The 15,224-nt window shown below is 43.8% G+C and overlaps 1 protein-coding gene across 1 annotated transcript in view; it reads left to right on the top strand.

Annotated features, from left to right (window-relative positions):
• Positions 1 to 11,510, top strand: part of C5_1H14orf93 (chromosome 5_1 C14orf93 homolog) — a 254,856-nt gene extending 243,346 nt beyond the window's left edge. The window contains exon 7 of the mRNA XM_078644890.1: positions 10,490 to 11,510. Coding sequence (XP_078501016.1) covers positions 10,490 to 10,906 — 417 coding nt within the window. The 3' untranslated portion in view covers positions 10,907 to 11,510. The remainder of the gene's footprint in view (positions 1 to 10,489) is intronic.
• Positions 11,511 to 15,224: the final 3,714 nt, after the last annotated feature.

Genomic DNA, 15,224 nt, shown 5'->3' with positions numbered 1-15,224 from the left:
GAAAAATGGCAACTTCTACAGCACTATTTGCCGGAGTTTCTCTGCCAGACATCTGCCGAGCAACAACGTGGAAGAATGTGCACACTTTTACTAGACACTATTGTCTAGATACAGCATGGCGAAATGATGCAGCAGTGGGACAAGCGGTTCTTCACCATCTATTTCATTGTGGTATTGTCCAGAGTTTTATATTGATAGATAGATATATTTATTTATTGATGTATTGACACTTGCATTGGAGATGTAACAAACCCTGCCCCTGATCTGAATACAATTTTGTTAAGAAATTGGAGCTTAGCAGAGGATCCTGTATTTTACGGTTATTTGTTGATTGAGCGACTCTTTAGTACACCAATGGCAAGCTTGAATCAGTAATGTGGATACTAATGTTTTGATTCACACTATATCATGTTTCATGTGAGGTTTGGTACCGTTAGCAGTATTATCAAAATGTTTTATTTTGATATTTTAACACACACCATTGCACATTGCACTTTATGGGTTGAGCACAATTAGAGAGAGTTGGTCTCTTTTCACGTGACACAAGCACTAATCCAATATATGTGGTAACTGAGTAGGAAGGAAGAAAACTAGGAGAAGGTAGACATATTTTTCAACATCATTTCCTTCTCACAGCACATGCTCCAAGATATGCATTTAGCGGAACATCACAAAGAGCATCTAGCTTATATATTTGTCCAATGTAGCAAGCGAGCATAAAGCAAAAATGTCTTTTAAAAAAATATTTATAATGTGTATTTTATATTTATTGTTCGCTGTGGTGCTGTTATTATGATAGTATATCTTCCAGTTTCATTGCATTGGGAAGTCACGTGGTATTATTCACTAATGTGTATGTCACTTTAAATTTGACTCACGATTCTGTGCAAACTGTCGAGTGAACAAGCGGCTGAGGCTGCGAAACGCGTCATTGACGTTGCCAGACAAATAAATTATTTTTGAGCACCGAAACTGGGTCTGTGTCCAATCCTGCGGCAGGTGGCGCCGGGAGTAAAGCGAGCGCTTGCTGCATTTGGCGATTCTTCATATAGATATATTATATCTACCATTATATATCTATGTGTCGATAGTTGCTTTTCTTTCAAGGTTATGCTTTTGCTTTATTGGTATTCTGTTTGTTCAACAGATATGATATGCGTACAATTTTAAAGACTATTCTACAATTCTGTAAATGTATATGTAAAAAAATGAATTTAAAAAAAGGAGCAGAGCTCACAGTCTGTGAGGTTCTATCCTGAACAACGCATCTTCTATAAGTACTGCTCGCTAGTCTGGTACAAGCATGTGAATCTATGAAAGATTCAATATTGGAGAAAAAACTAGTTACTTACCTGTACACTATGGTTCTCCAGTATTATCTTTCATAGATTCCCATGCGGACCTCCCACATCCCCGTTACTCAGGTAGACCTCTTATCTCTGATATAACCTTGGTTCTCAATCGGGGTCAGAAATCTGAGGTATGATGGTTCTACTGGGGAGTGTGATGTCAGGGCTGGCAGCTGATTGGCTGAGTTTTGATCCAAATAATGAGGAGGTTTGGCAACAAAATATCATGGTCCCCTATGGGACTTTCTATGCATTGTTTTACTCTATGATACTGCTATAGTCATTCTGTTACCGTGAGACTCCCACCATGACGACGGGGAAGATACAAGCATGTGAATCTATGAAAGATAATACTGGAGAACCATAGTGTACAGGTAAGTAACTATTTTTTTCTTTAGGTGGCATCTGGTAATGGCAGGTGATACAAATTAGCAGCTAAGGAATTTAGAAAATATATGACTTTCTTCAGAAGACCCGGGAAAGGTACCTGCATCAATTAGACAAAGTTACACTTTCCTGATCCTGCTCTTGCACCATTCCCTAGGATAGATTATTTTGAAGTATTGCAACCTTCTGCACCATTAACTCCTGCAAGATTTATCGTAGGCTGTGCTCCACCAGTGGCTGCTAAGCCTGAAGCCTGAAAAAAGAGAAGATCTGTAAAAGCCACAAAGAGCTAATCAAGTTAGAAACGTCATCAAAAGCGCCTCAAATGTAGAATCAACCACCGAGGAGCACCATCTGCTACCTAGAACATTTAGAGCTTTGGTTGTCTTTTTCATGCCAAAGGAGCACATAACACATCTAACCAGGTTAAGCTCTCATTGGATGCTTCGGGACCTATCCCACTAGCAAATTGTTTGCTCCAGAAAACAAACTAAAGTCTCAATGTAACTTCAATCGGCATAGGCAATGATTTCCATATGATCTCCTGCACATCCAAGTTAGTTTCCTGTTTCCAAAGTCCTGCTAAAACCTGGTACTAATTTTCGACCATTTGTAACCTTTCCACAAATGCTCATGGCATTACTCATCCCATTGACTTTTTTTTAGAAAAGTTAACCTATTTTATTTCACTTCTCGTCTCTATTTTCTCCACATTTTGTGAAGAGTAGGTAATAAAATTTCCATTATCTTTATGAACTTGGCTTGGAGATTACATTCTTTATTTCCAGAGAGATTGGAAAGGCAAGCATATTTGTTTTTTTTTAATCGAAGATATCTGTTCTACTTTTCCCCCTACACCAGCTTTTTTTTTTTTTTTAAACTCTCTCTTGGAGGATTAACCCCGATTGCCAGATCTCCTCCTTGAGACAATTCCCTTACCCCTCCCATGGATATGAAATCCCTAAAACAATATCTCAATCAACTGAAATCTGGCTCCCCTAATGATGTGGCACCCCCCCACTATTCTGGGTCAGGTTTCTGATACAGTTGCTCCAACCATCCTTGACCTTATTAACATTTCATTTTCACCTGGTCTTGTTCCCTTCCCCTGGAAACGGGCCATGGTCAAAGCTCTTCTAAAAAAACAAGTTTAGACTCAGAAGTATTTGCTAACTACCGGCCGATCTCGCTATTGCCAGGGATATAAAAAATAAGTGAAAAGTATGTTAACTTCGTTCTCTCCGCATTCTCGGAGAAGAATGAATGCTTTCACCCCTCCCAAACTGGTTTTAGACCCCAACAGGTCACGGAGACGGCCCTGCTAGCTATAGTTGAAGAAGCCAGAAAAATTCTCGATGTCAGCGGGTCTGTGGCTATTGTCCTGCTCGACCTTAGTGCGGCCTTCGACCCGGTCATCCACTACTGATCTCAAGACTCAAGAAGGGGAGAGGGGTTGGCCTAACGGCTAAGGTGCTCGACTTCGGACCTGGGGATCTGGGTTCGAGTCTCGGTAACGATGCCAAAGACCTCCTGTGATTCTGGGCAAATCACTTAATCTCCCCGTGCCTAAAAATGAAAGTGTGTCCTCATGTAACGTAACTGGTGCTATGTAAAGCGCTCTGATACCTGATTGGGTTCGGGTCTAGTTTGCGCTATATAAAACTCTACAAAAAAAAAAAAAAAAAAAAAAAAAAAAAGTTCTGAGCAGCACTAGCACATATTAAGAGAATGCGCCCTGGCTGATCTTGCAGTCTAGTGCAGTAGGTATTCTCCCAGACAGCCAACCAGTTGGCCAGAACGTGTTGATGATATAATCATATAAAGCAGTTCACTAGCTCCTTGTGGACACATGGATCAAGTTGAAGCTCCTTTGTACCATGTACCTTTGAGTGATCCTTGAAGTAGCTTAAAACATGGAGGCAGATTATGCCCTAACATATGAACTCTGCATTACACAAACCATGGCTTTCAGATGGGTCTAAAATGAGACATGCGGCCTATATCAAACTACTAAATACAATGGGACAAATTCACAAACTCAATTTTATGTAAAGCACTACAGTATACTCCTTACTTACCACAAAATGAAAATCGCAAACCTACAGTTTTCCTATATTTTCTATGGGGAGAACTTTGCACATGGAAGTTTACTACTTAGTGGTACTTAGAAGTAAATGTGGGAGAGACTGGGAGAAGTGAGGGGAAGCGGGGTAAAATCTGCTGCTAATTAGGCTGGTGGATGAGAGAGATAACGAGTTTAGGAAGGGTTGTGCTAATAAAAAACCTACCCAACAAAAGAGTCAAGACCATTGCTATTCACAGACTATACAACTAAAGTTACTACTGTCCAAAAGGCAGGGCCACTGGATTAATGCGATTCTGCGACTGCAGCATTTTCAGCATAATTATGGATTTGCCTTAATTATCTGCAGCATATTCTGCATGTTTTAACAAAATCAAAGTTGTTTCTAGCCCAATTGGATCAAAATTTACTAAAAACATGATGACAGGTGTTCCAGCACAGTCGAAAAAGGCCTTTCACAATGGTTGATTGGTTATCTTTCAGTTGTTTATTACTGTTTATTAATCCCGGGAAAAATATATTAAAAAAAATAATAAAAACGAGGCCAGGCCCTCGGGCATAGCGTCCCCAGGGCCAATAGTGGCCCAGGGAAGGGAGGCCATGCAGGTCCCTTCCCTTTAAAAAAAAATAAAAAATGCTCAGGCCCTGGGGGATGAGGTGTCCAGGGCCCAGAAAATACTAAAAGAAGTGGGGGTCACACAGCCTCCCTTCTAAAAATATTTTTTTTAAAAAGAAAAGCCAGCATCTCACTAGAGGCCCAGCCCCTCCCTGCACCACTCTGCAAACGCGCCCCCTGGTGCATTCTAAGTTGTGGGATTAAGTCCCCTTGCTCTTTCTTGTACCCCTCTAGCCTCTTTCTGCACTTCTGTTGGTTCTTTCTACACTGCTCTTGCTTCTTTCTGCACCTCTTTTTGCAAATATCTGTTTCCCTCTTGCCTCTTTCTGCATCCCTGTTCCCCCTTTCTGTAGCCTTCTAGCCTGTTTCTGCACCTCTCTTGCCTCTTTAAGCACTTCTGTTGCTTCTTTCTGCTCTTCTCTTGCTTATTTCTGTAACCCTCTTGCCTCTTTCTTTACCCCTTTTGCCTCTTTGTGCACCTCTCCTGCCTCTTTCTTCTTCTGTACCCCTCTTGCCTCTTTCTGCACTTCTGTTGGTTCTTTCTGCACTGCTTTTGCTTCTTTATGCACCTCTGTTGCACATTTCTGCATCCCTCTTGCCTCATTTTGTACCCATCTTCCCTCTTCTTGCACCCATCTTCCCTCTGTCTGCATACATGTTCCCTCTTTCTGCACCCCTTGTGCCTGTTTCTGTAACTTCCTTGCCTCTTCATGAAGTTCTCTTGCCCCCTTCTGTACCTCACTTGCATCTTTCTGCACTTTTCTTGCTTTTCTTGCTTCTTTCTGCACCATTCTTCCTTTTTCTGCACACCTCTTGCCTCTTTCTGCATCTCTCTTGCTCCACTCTGTAAATCTCTTGGTTCTTTCTGCACTGCCTCTTTCTGCACCCATCTTGCCTCTTTGTGCACCTCTTTTCTGCACTTCTCTCTCCTCTTTCTGCACTTCTATTGCCTCTTTCTGCACCTCACTTGCGTCTTTCTGCACCCCTATTGCCTCTTTCTGCACCCTTCTTTTCTCTTTCTGCACCTCTCTTGCTTCTTTCTGCACCCGTTCCCTCTTTCTGCACATTTCCTGCCTGTTTCTGCATCTCTCTTGCCTCTTTCAACACCTCTGTTGCTTCTTTCTGCACTTCTCTTCCTTCTTTCAGCACCCATCCTGCCTCTTTCTGTATCTCTCTTGCCTCTTTCTGCACATCTCCTACCTTTCTCTGCACCCCTCTTGTCGATTTTTGCACATCTGTTGGTTATTTCTGCACTGCTTTTGTTTCTTTCTGTACCTCACTTGCCTCTTTCTGCACTTCTCTTGCTTCTTTCTGCACCTCTGTTGCTTCTTTCAGCAATTCTATTGCCTCTTTCTGCACTTCCCTTGCTTGTTTCTGCACCTCTCTTGTGTCTTTCTGCACCTCACTTGCTTCTTTCTGCACCCCCTTGCCTCTTTATGCACCCCTCTCCCCTCTTTCTGCACCTCTCTTTCCTCTTTCTGTACCCCTGTTTCCTCTTTCTGCACCATTCTTGCTTGTTTCTGCACCTCTCTTTAATCACCTATGTCGCTGTTTTTTGCACTTCTCTTGCTTCTTTCTGCACACCTCTTGCCTCTTTCTGTACCCCTTTAGTGTCTTTGTGCACCTCGTCTGCCTCTTTCTGCCCCTACGGTTTTTTCAGTGAATTTCTAAGGTTTTTTAAATGCTCATTTCTAACTATAATGTCCCTGAAACCTATGGTTTTTTCAGTGAATATATATATATATATACATATAGTCTTAAAAAGTATGCAAGAATAATAATTAAGGGCCCTTTTACGATGTTGTCTGACCGACACCATAGCAGGATGGAATCCGTCCGACTATTAGTCGACGATTCCACTCACAGTATTAGTATACGCTCGCCCTATGGGTGGTCCGAAACATCAATTTTTCTATTACAGCTTCTGCAGTGGTCGGAAAATGGGTGCAGCACAAGCTGCAATAGAAAAATTTATGTTTTCAAACATCCCTGTAGTGTGTGGCAGGCACCATGCGATGCCTGCCACATTGTGCATAGATGTTTAGGGGGTGCAACAGGTGTCCCCCAGGCCCCATAGTGGAGGGCCACAGGGATTGGGGAGCCTCCTAGGGGCCCCCAAAGTCACTTTTTACCTGCACTTTTATGGCAGGCCGACTGCCATGAAAGGCGGAAAGTGACATTGTAATCCTGACGGCAGAGCAGTGGCTGGCTCCACTGCCAATTTGGGATTACTCTTCTTCCTGCTGCCCGGACGAGCTCAGTGAGCCCATCGGAGCAGAGCGGAATTCCTCCACGTGTTTCTCTCCAACCACCAGTATCATAATACAGCAGTCGGACTGAAACCTATGAAGTCAGGCGGAAAGCCTCAGACGAGCTGTCAGATGGCTTTCTGCCCAACATCATAATGAGGGCCTAAATGTTTTATGAGTTTAAAATGTAATAGTTAACTTATTAAAAAAAGAATCTGCTAAACTTATTTTATTACAAATTTAAATTTAATGCACAATAATTAAACACAACTTTGAATTTAATGTACAGAATATTAAATATAAATAGAATTGCTAAATAGGGTGTTTTTATATTTATAGAATAAGTTAATATATTACAATTATTTCATTTATTTTGTTAACATTTGTGTTGAAGAGGTAATGTGTGCAACATTTTTATTTTATCAGTTATAGGGTAAAAGTAATTATTTTGATGTATTTTACATTTATATTTTACAATAACATAAATATAGAAAAAATAAACTTTAATCATTTTCCCTATTCTCTTACTTAGGGAGATCCTCACCACGGTGGCAGAGATCCCCACCACAGTGGCGGAGATCTTTCCCAAGGTGGCGAAGAAGTCCACCTAAATGTGAAATATTACAAGTAGTAATTTTACACTCATAAATTTGGCTCCACACTTGGATTTTTTTATATTTGTGAATTGAATGAAATATTTCAGCATTTGTGTATTTGTTTGGTGAAGCCTTGTTTCTGTATTTATGGGTATTGTTTCGAGGGTTAAATTATCGAAATGGCTTAAGCTACGGAACTTAGCTTCCATGAATGACTCAGTGAGGGCAGGGCCGGCTTTAGGGCACTGACCTCAGAAGGGGGCGCTGTGATTAGCAATATCTTACGATTTAAAAGCACCTGCTGCAGAGTTCCTTGTGCCACCTTTCAGGCAGCAATAATAATGTCAAGATAACATTTGTGATTAATGTTCCTGCTAGTGAGAGAGAGAGAGATTGGAGTTTGATCCAGTGGCATGTTTGATGTGCCATAAAGTAGCGCAGAGATTTAATATGGCTGCTGACAAAAAACAGATCTGTATTTTATGTGGATAGATGAGTGGATTAGTAAAGCCAGCATTTACCAGTGCTTTCAAATGGAATGCATTTGAGAGCCGGGATAGGGAAAGATGGCGAGTACTTTTGCTGGGTGGTTTTGAGGGTATACTTGGAGGAGGTCATGGAGTCCGGGGGCGCAGAAAAAGATTGTCGCACCAGGCATCACCAGAGCTAAAGCTGGCCCTGAGTGGGGGTCCCCGGATTCTAGTAATTAATAAATGGGGGTCCACAAAAGTCAAAAGGTTTATAACCACTGGGCTAGATATTAAATCCAATATATATGTTATCAAAGGTAACTTTTAAAATATACACCACAGAATCTATTGAGGTGTATGAACATCCTGACATCAAATTTTTCCAAGCTGTAGTGCTGAAAATGTGTTTTAATCAAAAGTACAATTTCAAACTATGGTGTATGTACAACCTGATTGGAATTGAAAGAAGACAGAAGAATACAAAGAGACAGAGAGAGTGTGGTGTGTGTTAACAAGGATTCCCTGAATCAAATAGTCTCCACATCTTGAGATGTGAAGAGGTGCTTGTGGCTGATATGGATTGTGCTTCTTAGCCAAAAATAAACAGAGATTGTACAGTCAGGATAAACACCTCCTATTTTGAGGGGCATTTAAAAGGAATAATCAGAGCTGTGAAGAGCCTTGTGAAAGATGGGTGTTAGAAGATAAAGGTCTCTGGGTGGTAAGACAGCATACCAGACAGCAGGGCTGGCTTTAGCGCTGGTAGCGCCCTGTATGACAATGTCTGTTAGTGCCCCCCCCCCCACCCAATGACTACCTCTGCCCCGGATTCCCTCAAGTCTCCATAACCACTGTCTCTCAGATACATTTAGTTTTATAGCACCACTCATACCAGTGTAAGGTGTCAGAGCGCTTTATACCACACACACATTGCACAGAGACAACCATATGTGTGTAAATCAGTGGGATGTACGTCGTTACAACGCATGCTTTTACAACGAAAGCCTTTACGACGCAAGTTTTACAACGCAAGTCGTTACAACGACTTGCGTTGGGGGGCGCTGGATAGTGAATAGTTTAATTTACTATTCCAACTCTAGTCCCCGTGGATAGTAGGGAAGGTGTTGGATAGTAAATTAAAACTATTCCCTATCCTAGAGCGCCCCCCAGTGCAAGTCGTTGTAAAAGTTGCGTTGTAATGGTTGCGTCGTAAAGGTACTTCATTGTAAAAGTTGCGTTGTAAACGCTGTTCCCCAAATCGGTGTATAGGAAATGTACTACAAGGTGTAGTGTAGGAGTGACATGTCATTGATACTGGTAAGCAATATAGTTAAAGTTCTTATTCAGGAAAGGCACAAATTCAGAATTTAAAATGTAACATCATTGTTAGGGGTTCCCTTTCATCATTAGAATTGTTTTCTACCCAAATGAACCCTTTTCACAAGATTAGGATAATGATAGACTGAGCAAAAACATATAGCTCTAACATATACCTTGCAGTTTGCTTGAGCTCTAGGGAAACAGTTAATAGCTCAATGTTCTATATGAGGATTTTGACTTATAAATGACAAGTAACAAAAGGAGCTTTCTTACAGAAGCAGTAACACACTGACCTTTTTTACATTATGTGCACTTTGTTATCTGCATGATACACGTTCTTAGCAGCAGGGATTTTAACCCTCTAAGCGACGTTAGTAGGAGTCAAAACTTCCACTAGACAAACCTCCGGTCTGTTTCCAGAAAGACGATTAATCGCCGGACGACTTTTGACATTTTTATTGCTGTCTGAAAGTTGCTGGAGGCCAGGAACGAGGCAGCAGGTGCTTTTAGAATGATAATACACATTTTGAAAAATGACGCCCCTACCCCAAGTCAACGTCCAGTGCGGTCGCACCGATCGCACCGCCCTAGAGCTGGCTCTGCGAGACAGCACTGAAATAAAACGGGTAATTCCAGGTGTTATTGCCGCTAAGCAGTAAATACAGAGATTCCCGAAGGGGTACAGCTCCCACTGCTTCTTCTCACTGACTTCACGCTGTACAGTGATGCGCACAGCATTTAGTTGGTTGCTTATAAAAAGAAGCTGAGCAGAGATGGAGAATAGACCTAAAAAGTACATGACAACAGTTGACTGGAAGAAAGAAGTACTTGTGAGATGTGTTTGCCAGATTTTTATTAAGATATTTTATGTTATAATTTAAAGGGCAGTGTCTTAGTGGCAGGTGTTCGCACAAATAAGAAGCGCTCCAATTTACGGCACAGACATATTACAATCGAATCATGTTAGTAGTGCTGGCGCCTTCTTAAAACCATAAAGTTAACTGTCAAATGGAAATTTTTAATAAAGAAAGAAACAATTTTAAAAATGTTTTATTGAACTTATGAGATATGTTCATTTTAAATCTGAAATGTTATTTATATCCTTTATTTTTTATAATTAATTGTAATTGTATGTATTGCTGTAGTGTATTGTTTGTGATTATCTGTATCTTGTGTCTTTTTCTGATTTTTATTAATTGAATAAAAGTGATTGACTTGACTGATGTTATAATTTAAAGGGCAGTGTGGCTTCTTTAACAAGACAAAGGTACAAGTATCCTGGGTCTGATGGTAACTATGTAGCAGATGTAGTGGGTGAGGTGGTAATCTCCTGGTAGGATTGGAGCACTCTGATCACAGTGAATGAGTGATTAACCTGCTTCTGTGTTTATTCTTTCTCCTTGTTGATGTCATCCATAGCTGTTTGCTAACCGCTCATCCATCATCCACCACTTCCCCCTGGAGGAGCAGCAGCTATGGAAGCAGGTGACGGAGGAGCTCATGTCAGACGAGGAGGACAGTCTGAGCGAACCAGGGGTCTGGGTGGCCCGGCCGCCACGCTTCCGCTCCCGGGTCCTGACCGAACTGTGCTACCACATTGATGCCAACTCCAGGCACGGCACTAAGGCCAATCGCATCTACGGGCCACCTTCAGAACGCCTGCCCTCCGCCGAGGTGCAGGTCCTCCCACTCAGCCTCTACAACCCCAACTTCCAGGAGGAGGAAGAGGAAGAGGAAAGGGAGGAAGGCTCTGACCCTCCCTTCGTACAGGCCAATAAGACCTTCTGCCCAGAACTGAACTCCTTCATTGAGGTCAAACTGGAGCAGGATGAATGAGGATACAGGTTCTCTGTGTATCAAAGGATTCCTGCTGCCAAGTAGGTCAATCAGTGCCGCTAGAAGCCACCGGGGAGAGGAGCCTCTGCAGGAGGGCATCATGATGAGTAGAGGTATACCAAGGTCCAGCTAGGGAAGGAACAGCTACAGAGAGAAGGGGTGTCACACTGGTATGTGCATCCTCACACTGGATCACGGTGGTAGCTCGTTATGGGATCAAATGGCTGATGAGAACGCGGAGAAGAAGTGAGCACTCATCTGCTCATGCGTGACGGAGCATTAGTATGGAGAGGGCCTTATCCTTGGCCTCTCGTCAGACATTCCAAGCCTGGAAGGGTATAATGAAAGACAGATGTAGGTCATCCGCTGCATCAATAGCAATAGGAAATAATGTGGTTTTACTGCATTTGAGGTCTGTGAGAAATGTCAGGTGTTCATCGCCCAAGCATTGCTGTCATAGGAAGAGGCAAGGTAAAGTGAGTTGGAGACAGGCCATGCTGCGTTACAGTGAACTGAGTAGTGTGACATCCGTCTTTGGGACTAGTGCTTATGGTGGTGGAGCCCGTCTGAGGCAGTACTCCAATAAACTGTGCAAGTAGTGTGAGCGTTCTCAGTTCTTTCAGTTTCCTGTGTCTGGGTAATGCAATGGCATGGTATCTGGTGGAATGGATGAAGGGTGAGCAAAAGATGTATTTGTGCCTGAGAAGGTCCTGGGTGTGCTACTAGGCTTGTGATTATGAAGCAAAATAATATTTTGTCATATGGCTATCCCAGCTGGCCATTTCTGGCAGCATCAAGAGGCAAAAAACATCCCAATTGCACACATTTGTAAAGCTGCAACATTGTCTGACTCTTTACCAAGCACTATTGTGTGGACATTCATGGACGCCAGGTATCCCAAGTTGGGCAAACTGTTATTATACCTTTGTTTTAAACATTTTATGCAGTAGATCGCAAGACACCACTTTAGGGAAGGGCACTGCTTTTCTGTCTATGAAGAGCATGTGATGTGATCGATCCACAGCGACACTTCCTGTAACAACCGGTTTGACGCTTGTAGTGCTATAGTTTTCCACGCACCCTCTCAATATATATATATATATATATATATATATATATATATATATATAATATAATATAATATAATATTTATATATATATATATCCAAAGAAACCCTCCTCCGAAGAAAAAGGCAGAGGCCTCAGTAGGGGAACAATGTGAAGCTTCTTTTATTGCAGATCTGAGGCAGGTAGGCGGGCGTATGCATTTCGGCCGTGTGGCCTCTTCAGCGCCCAGCGTGTGACGGGGGGTGAGTACAAATGCTGCCAAAGGTCGCTGCCCCAGTTAAACACAGTTCAATTTTAAGCTCCACCCCGTAGGCGGGGATCAGTGTCACCTGCTGCAGCTGTGGACCGGTGGAGCAAACTGCAAGTCCCAACATGCAACAGTTCTGCAAGGTTGGCCGCAAAGTTGCGGAAACTGGGGATCCTTCAAGCGGCTCTCTCCCAATGACCCGCACTGCCCTCTACAACACCGAAGCTCCTCGCGTCCCCTGACTGCACAACCACCACAGTCAGGTGTAATGTCCACGGGGGCAAGTGCAGCAGTGTGCCAAGCCCAATGCGGAGTACAGTGACTCCGGCACCGCTTCTCTTCTTCCTGCATGGGATGGTGGGCCTGGTTCTTCCGCTACCACGGAACAAGGAAAGATTCTACCGAGGCAGAACCAGCGCCAACGATAACCAGGCCAACTTGTGTGCAGGGGCCTCTGAGAGCACGCTGCTGGCTCGCAGTGCAAGGTATGTCCAAAGAAACCCTCCTCCGAAGAAAAAGGCAGAGGCCTCAGTAGGGGAACAATGTGAAGCTTCTTTTATTGCAGATCTGAGGCAGGTAGGCGGGCGTATGCATTTCGGCCGTGTGGCCTCTTCAGCGCCCAGCGTGTGACGGGGGGTGAGTACAAATGCTGCCAAAGGTCGCTGCCCCAGTTAAACACAGTTCAATTTTAAGCTCCACCCCGTAGGCGGGGATCAGTGTCACCTGCTGCAGCTGTGGACCGGTGGAGCAAACTGCAAGTCCCAACATGCAACAGTTCTGCAAGGTTGGCCGCAAAGTTGCGGAAACTGGGGATCCTTCAAGCGGCTCTCTCCCAATGACCCGCACTGCCCTCTACAACACCGAAGCTCCTCGCGTCCCCTGACTGCACAACCACCACAGTCAGGTGTAATGTCCACGGGGGCAAGTGCAGCAGTTTGCCAAGCCCAATGCGGAGTACAGTGACTCCGGCACCGCTTCTCTTCTTCCTGCATGGGATGGTGGGCCTGGTTCTTCCGCTACCACGGAACAAGGAAAGATTCTACCGAGGCAGAACCAGCGCAGACGATAACCAGGCCAACTTGTGTGCAGGGGCCTCTGAGAGCACGCTGCTGGCTCGCAGTGCAAGGTATGTCCAAAGAAACCCTCCTCCGAAGAAAAAGGCAGAGGCCTCAGTTGGGGAACAATGTGAAGCTTCTTTTATTGCAGATCTGAGGCAGGTAGGCGGGCGTATGCATTTCGGCCGTGTGGCCTCTTCAGCGCCCAGCGTGTGACGGGGGTGAGTACAAATGCTGCCAAAGGTCGCTGCCCCAGTTAAACACAGTTCAATTTTAAGCTCCACCCCGTAGGCGGGGATCAGTGTCACCTGCTGCAGCTGTGGACCGGTGGAGCAAACTGCAAGTCCCAACATGCAACAGTTCGGCAAGGTTGGCCGCAAAGTGGCGGAAACTGGGGATCCTTCAAGCGGCTCTCTCCCAATGACCCGCACTGCCCTCTACAACTATATATATATATATCCCAGGGGTGGGCCCAACTGGGTAGTTATCATAGGAAAAGTTTTTTTTTGCTTTGCTTATAACTTTAATGCTGTTTGACTGATTTTCATGAAAAGTTCCCAAAAAGTCTCATCCACCTCACTCCTTCCTGAAATGCTTTGGGGTGAACCATCAAGGGGGGAGCAAGAAAAGGGAGGTCCCAAAATGTTTTTTCCCCATTCATTGTTCCATAAGAAAATTGAACAGTGATAACGCAAAAACTGCTGAACATAATTACAGCAAATTTGGCAGAAAGATAGATCTTGGGCCAGAAAGCGTGCTTTTTGTGATTTGGTTTTAATCTGGTCAGTTGTTTTTGAAACATTAAGGCTCAAAAATATATATTTCACGCTACAGAGACTCCGTGGAGCTGACAGGTCCTAATATAAGATCTGATTGGCTGCTACCACATCAACAAATATGTGGCAGCAGCCATTTTAGGAATAAGGGAATGAGAATCTTTATGAGCCTCCAAGGAGCTTGCATAAGGCCACGAAGCCCCCATCTCCTGGGCTGGTATCATGAAAATAGGGAGAGGGCATACGGTCCCTCTCCCCAAGTCTGCATGAGGCCCCAGGGTATTTTGATAATGGGGATGGGGTACTCCGTCCCTGAAGATTGGCTCTGGAGACCCCATGCCCAGAGCTCAATCGCAGTGTCCCAGGGACCCCTTCCCCCGAGACATTGTGGTTCCCTGCCCAGAAGGGTGCAGGCAGAGAATAGAAATCTATTCTCTGCCTGCACTCTCCTTGGTAGACAACATAACTTTGCTCCCGCTGGTGTGAGAGCAGTGAAAAATGCTGCTCCCGCCCAGGCGGGAGCAAAGTAATGGAGCCTTCTTCTGCGAGCACCACTATAGGTGCTTGGCTAGAGATCCGGGTGGACCACTAGGGGATTTGGAGCTCGCCCTGTTGCGACCAACAATGAAAACATCATGGGTGACCCAGTGTCTAGCTCCCACGAAGGGAACTGTCTGGGGCCACGGGGCCCTGGTGCTCCCACCATCAACTTTTAGAAAAACGGGTTGGGTGCCCTGGGCACTGTCAACCAAATGTATTATTTATTTTAAACTAAAATGAATAATAAATGAGCGGCATGAGCCACTAATTTATTATCCACTGCTCTATGATCCCTGCAAAGGCCTTTTACTTATGTTTTTTTGAGCCTAGGGGTGACTCTAGAACTACTTGCGCCCTCACCATGCACAATGTAGCCATGAATGGCGTCATTTCAGATGTTGCAGTCATGTTATCAATGCTGTCATAGAACATGTCCAGAGTGATGTAATATGTGAGGTAATTAGCAGTGCAGGACGAGGGTGTGAGTTATAGTTATTTTACGGCCGGACTTATAGTTATTTGAGATAACTATAACTTGTGAATTTCAATTGTTTTGTTTGTTTAAATTGGTATGTTTTATCTGACATTTTCACCTAACTATAACTTCCCTTTAACATTTGGTTTTTCCAGTG

The sequence above is a fragment of the Lissotriton helveticus genome, chromosome 5_1, assembly GCF_964261635.1.
Source record: "Lissotriton helveticus chromosome 5_1, aLisHel1.1, whole genome shotgun sequence".
Taxonomy (NCBI): Eukaryota; Metazoa; Chordata; class Amphibia; order Caudata; family Salamandridae; genus Lissotriton; species Lissotriton helveticus.
Note: the sequence above shows the minus strand (reverse complement) of the source record. Positions and strands in the feature narration are given on the sequence as shown.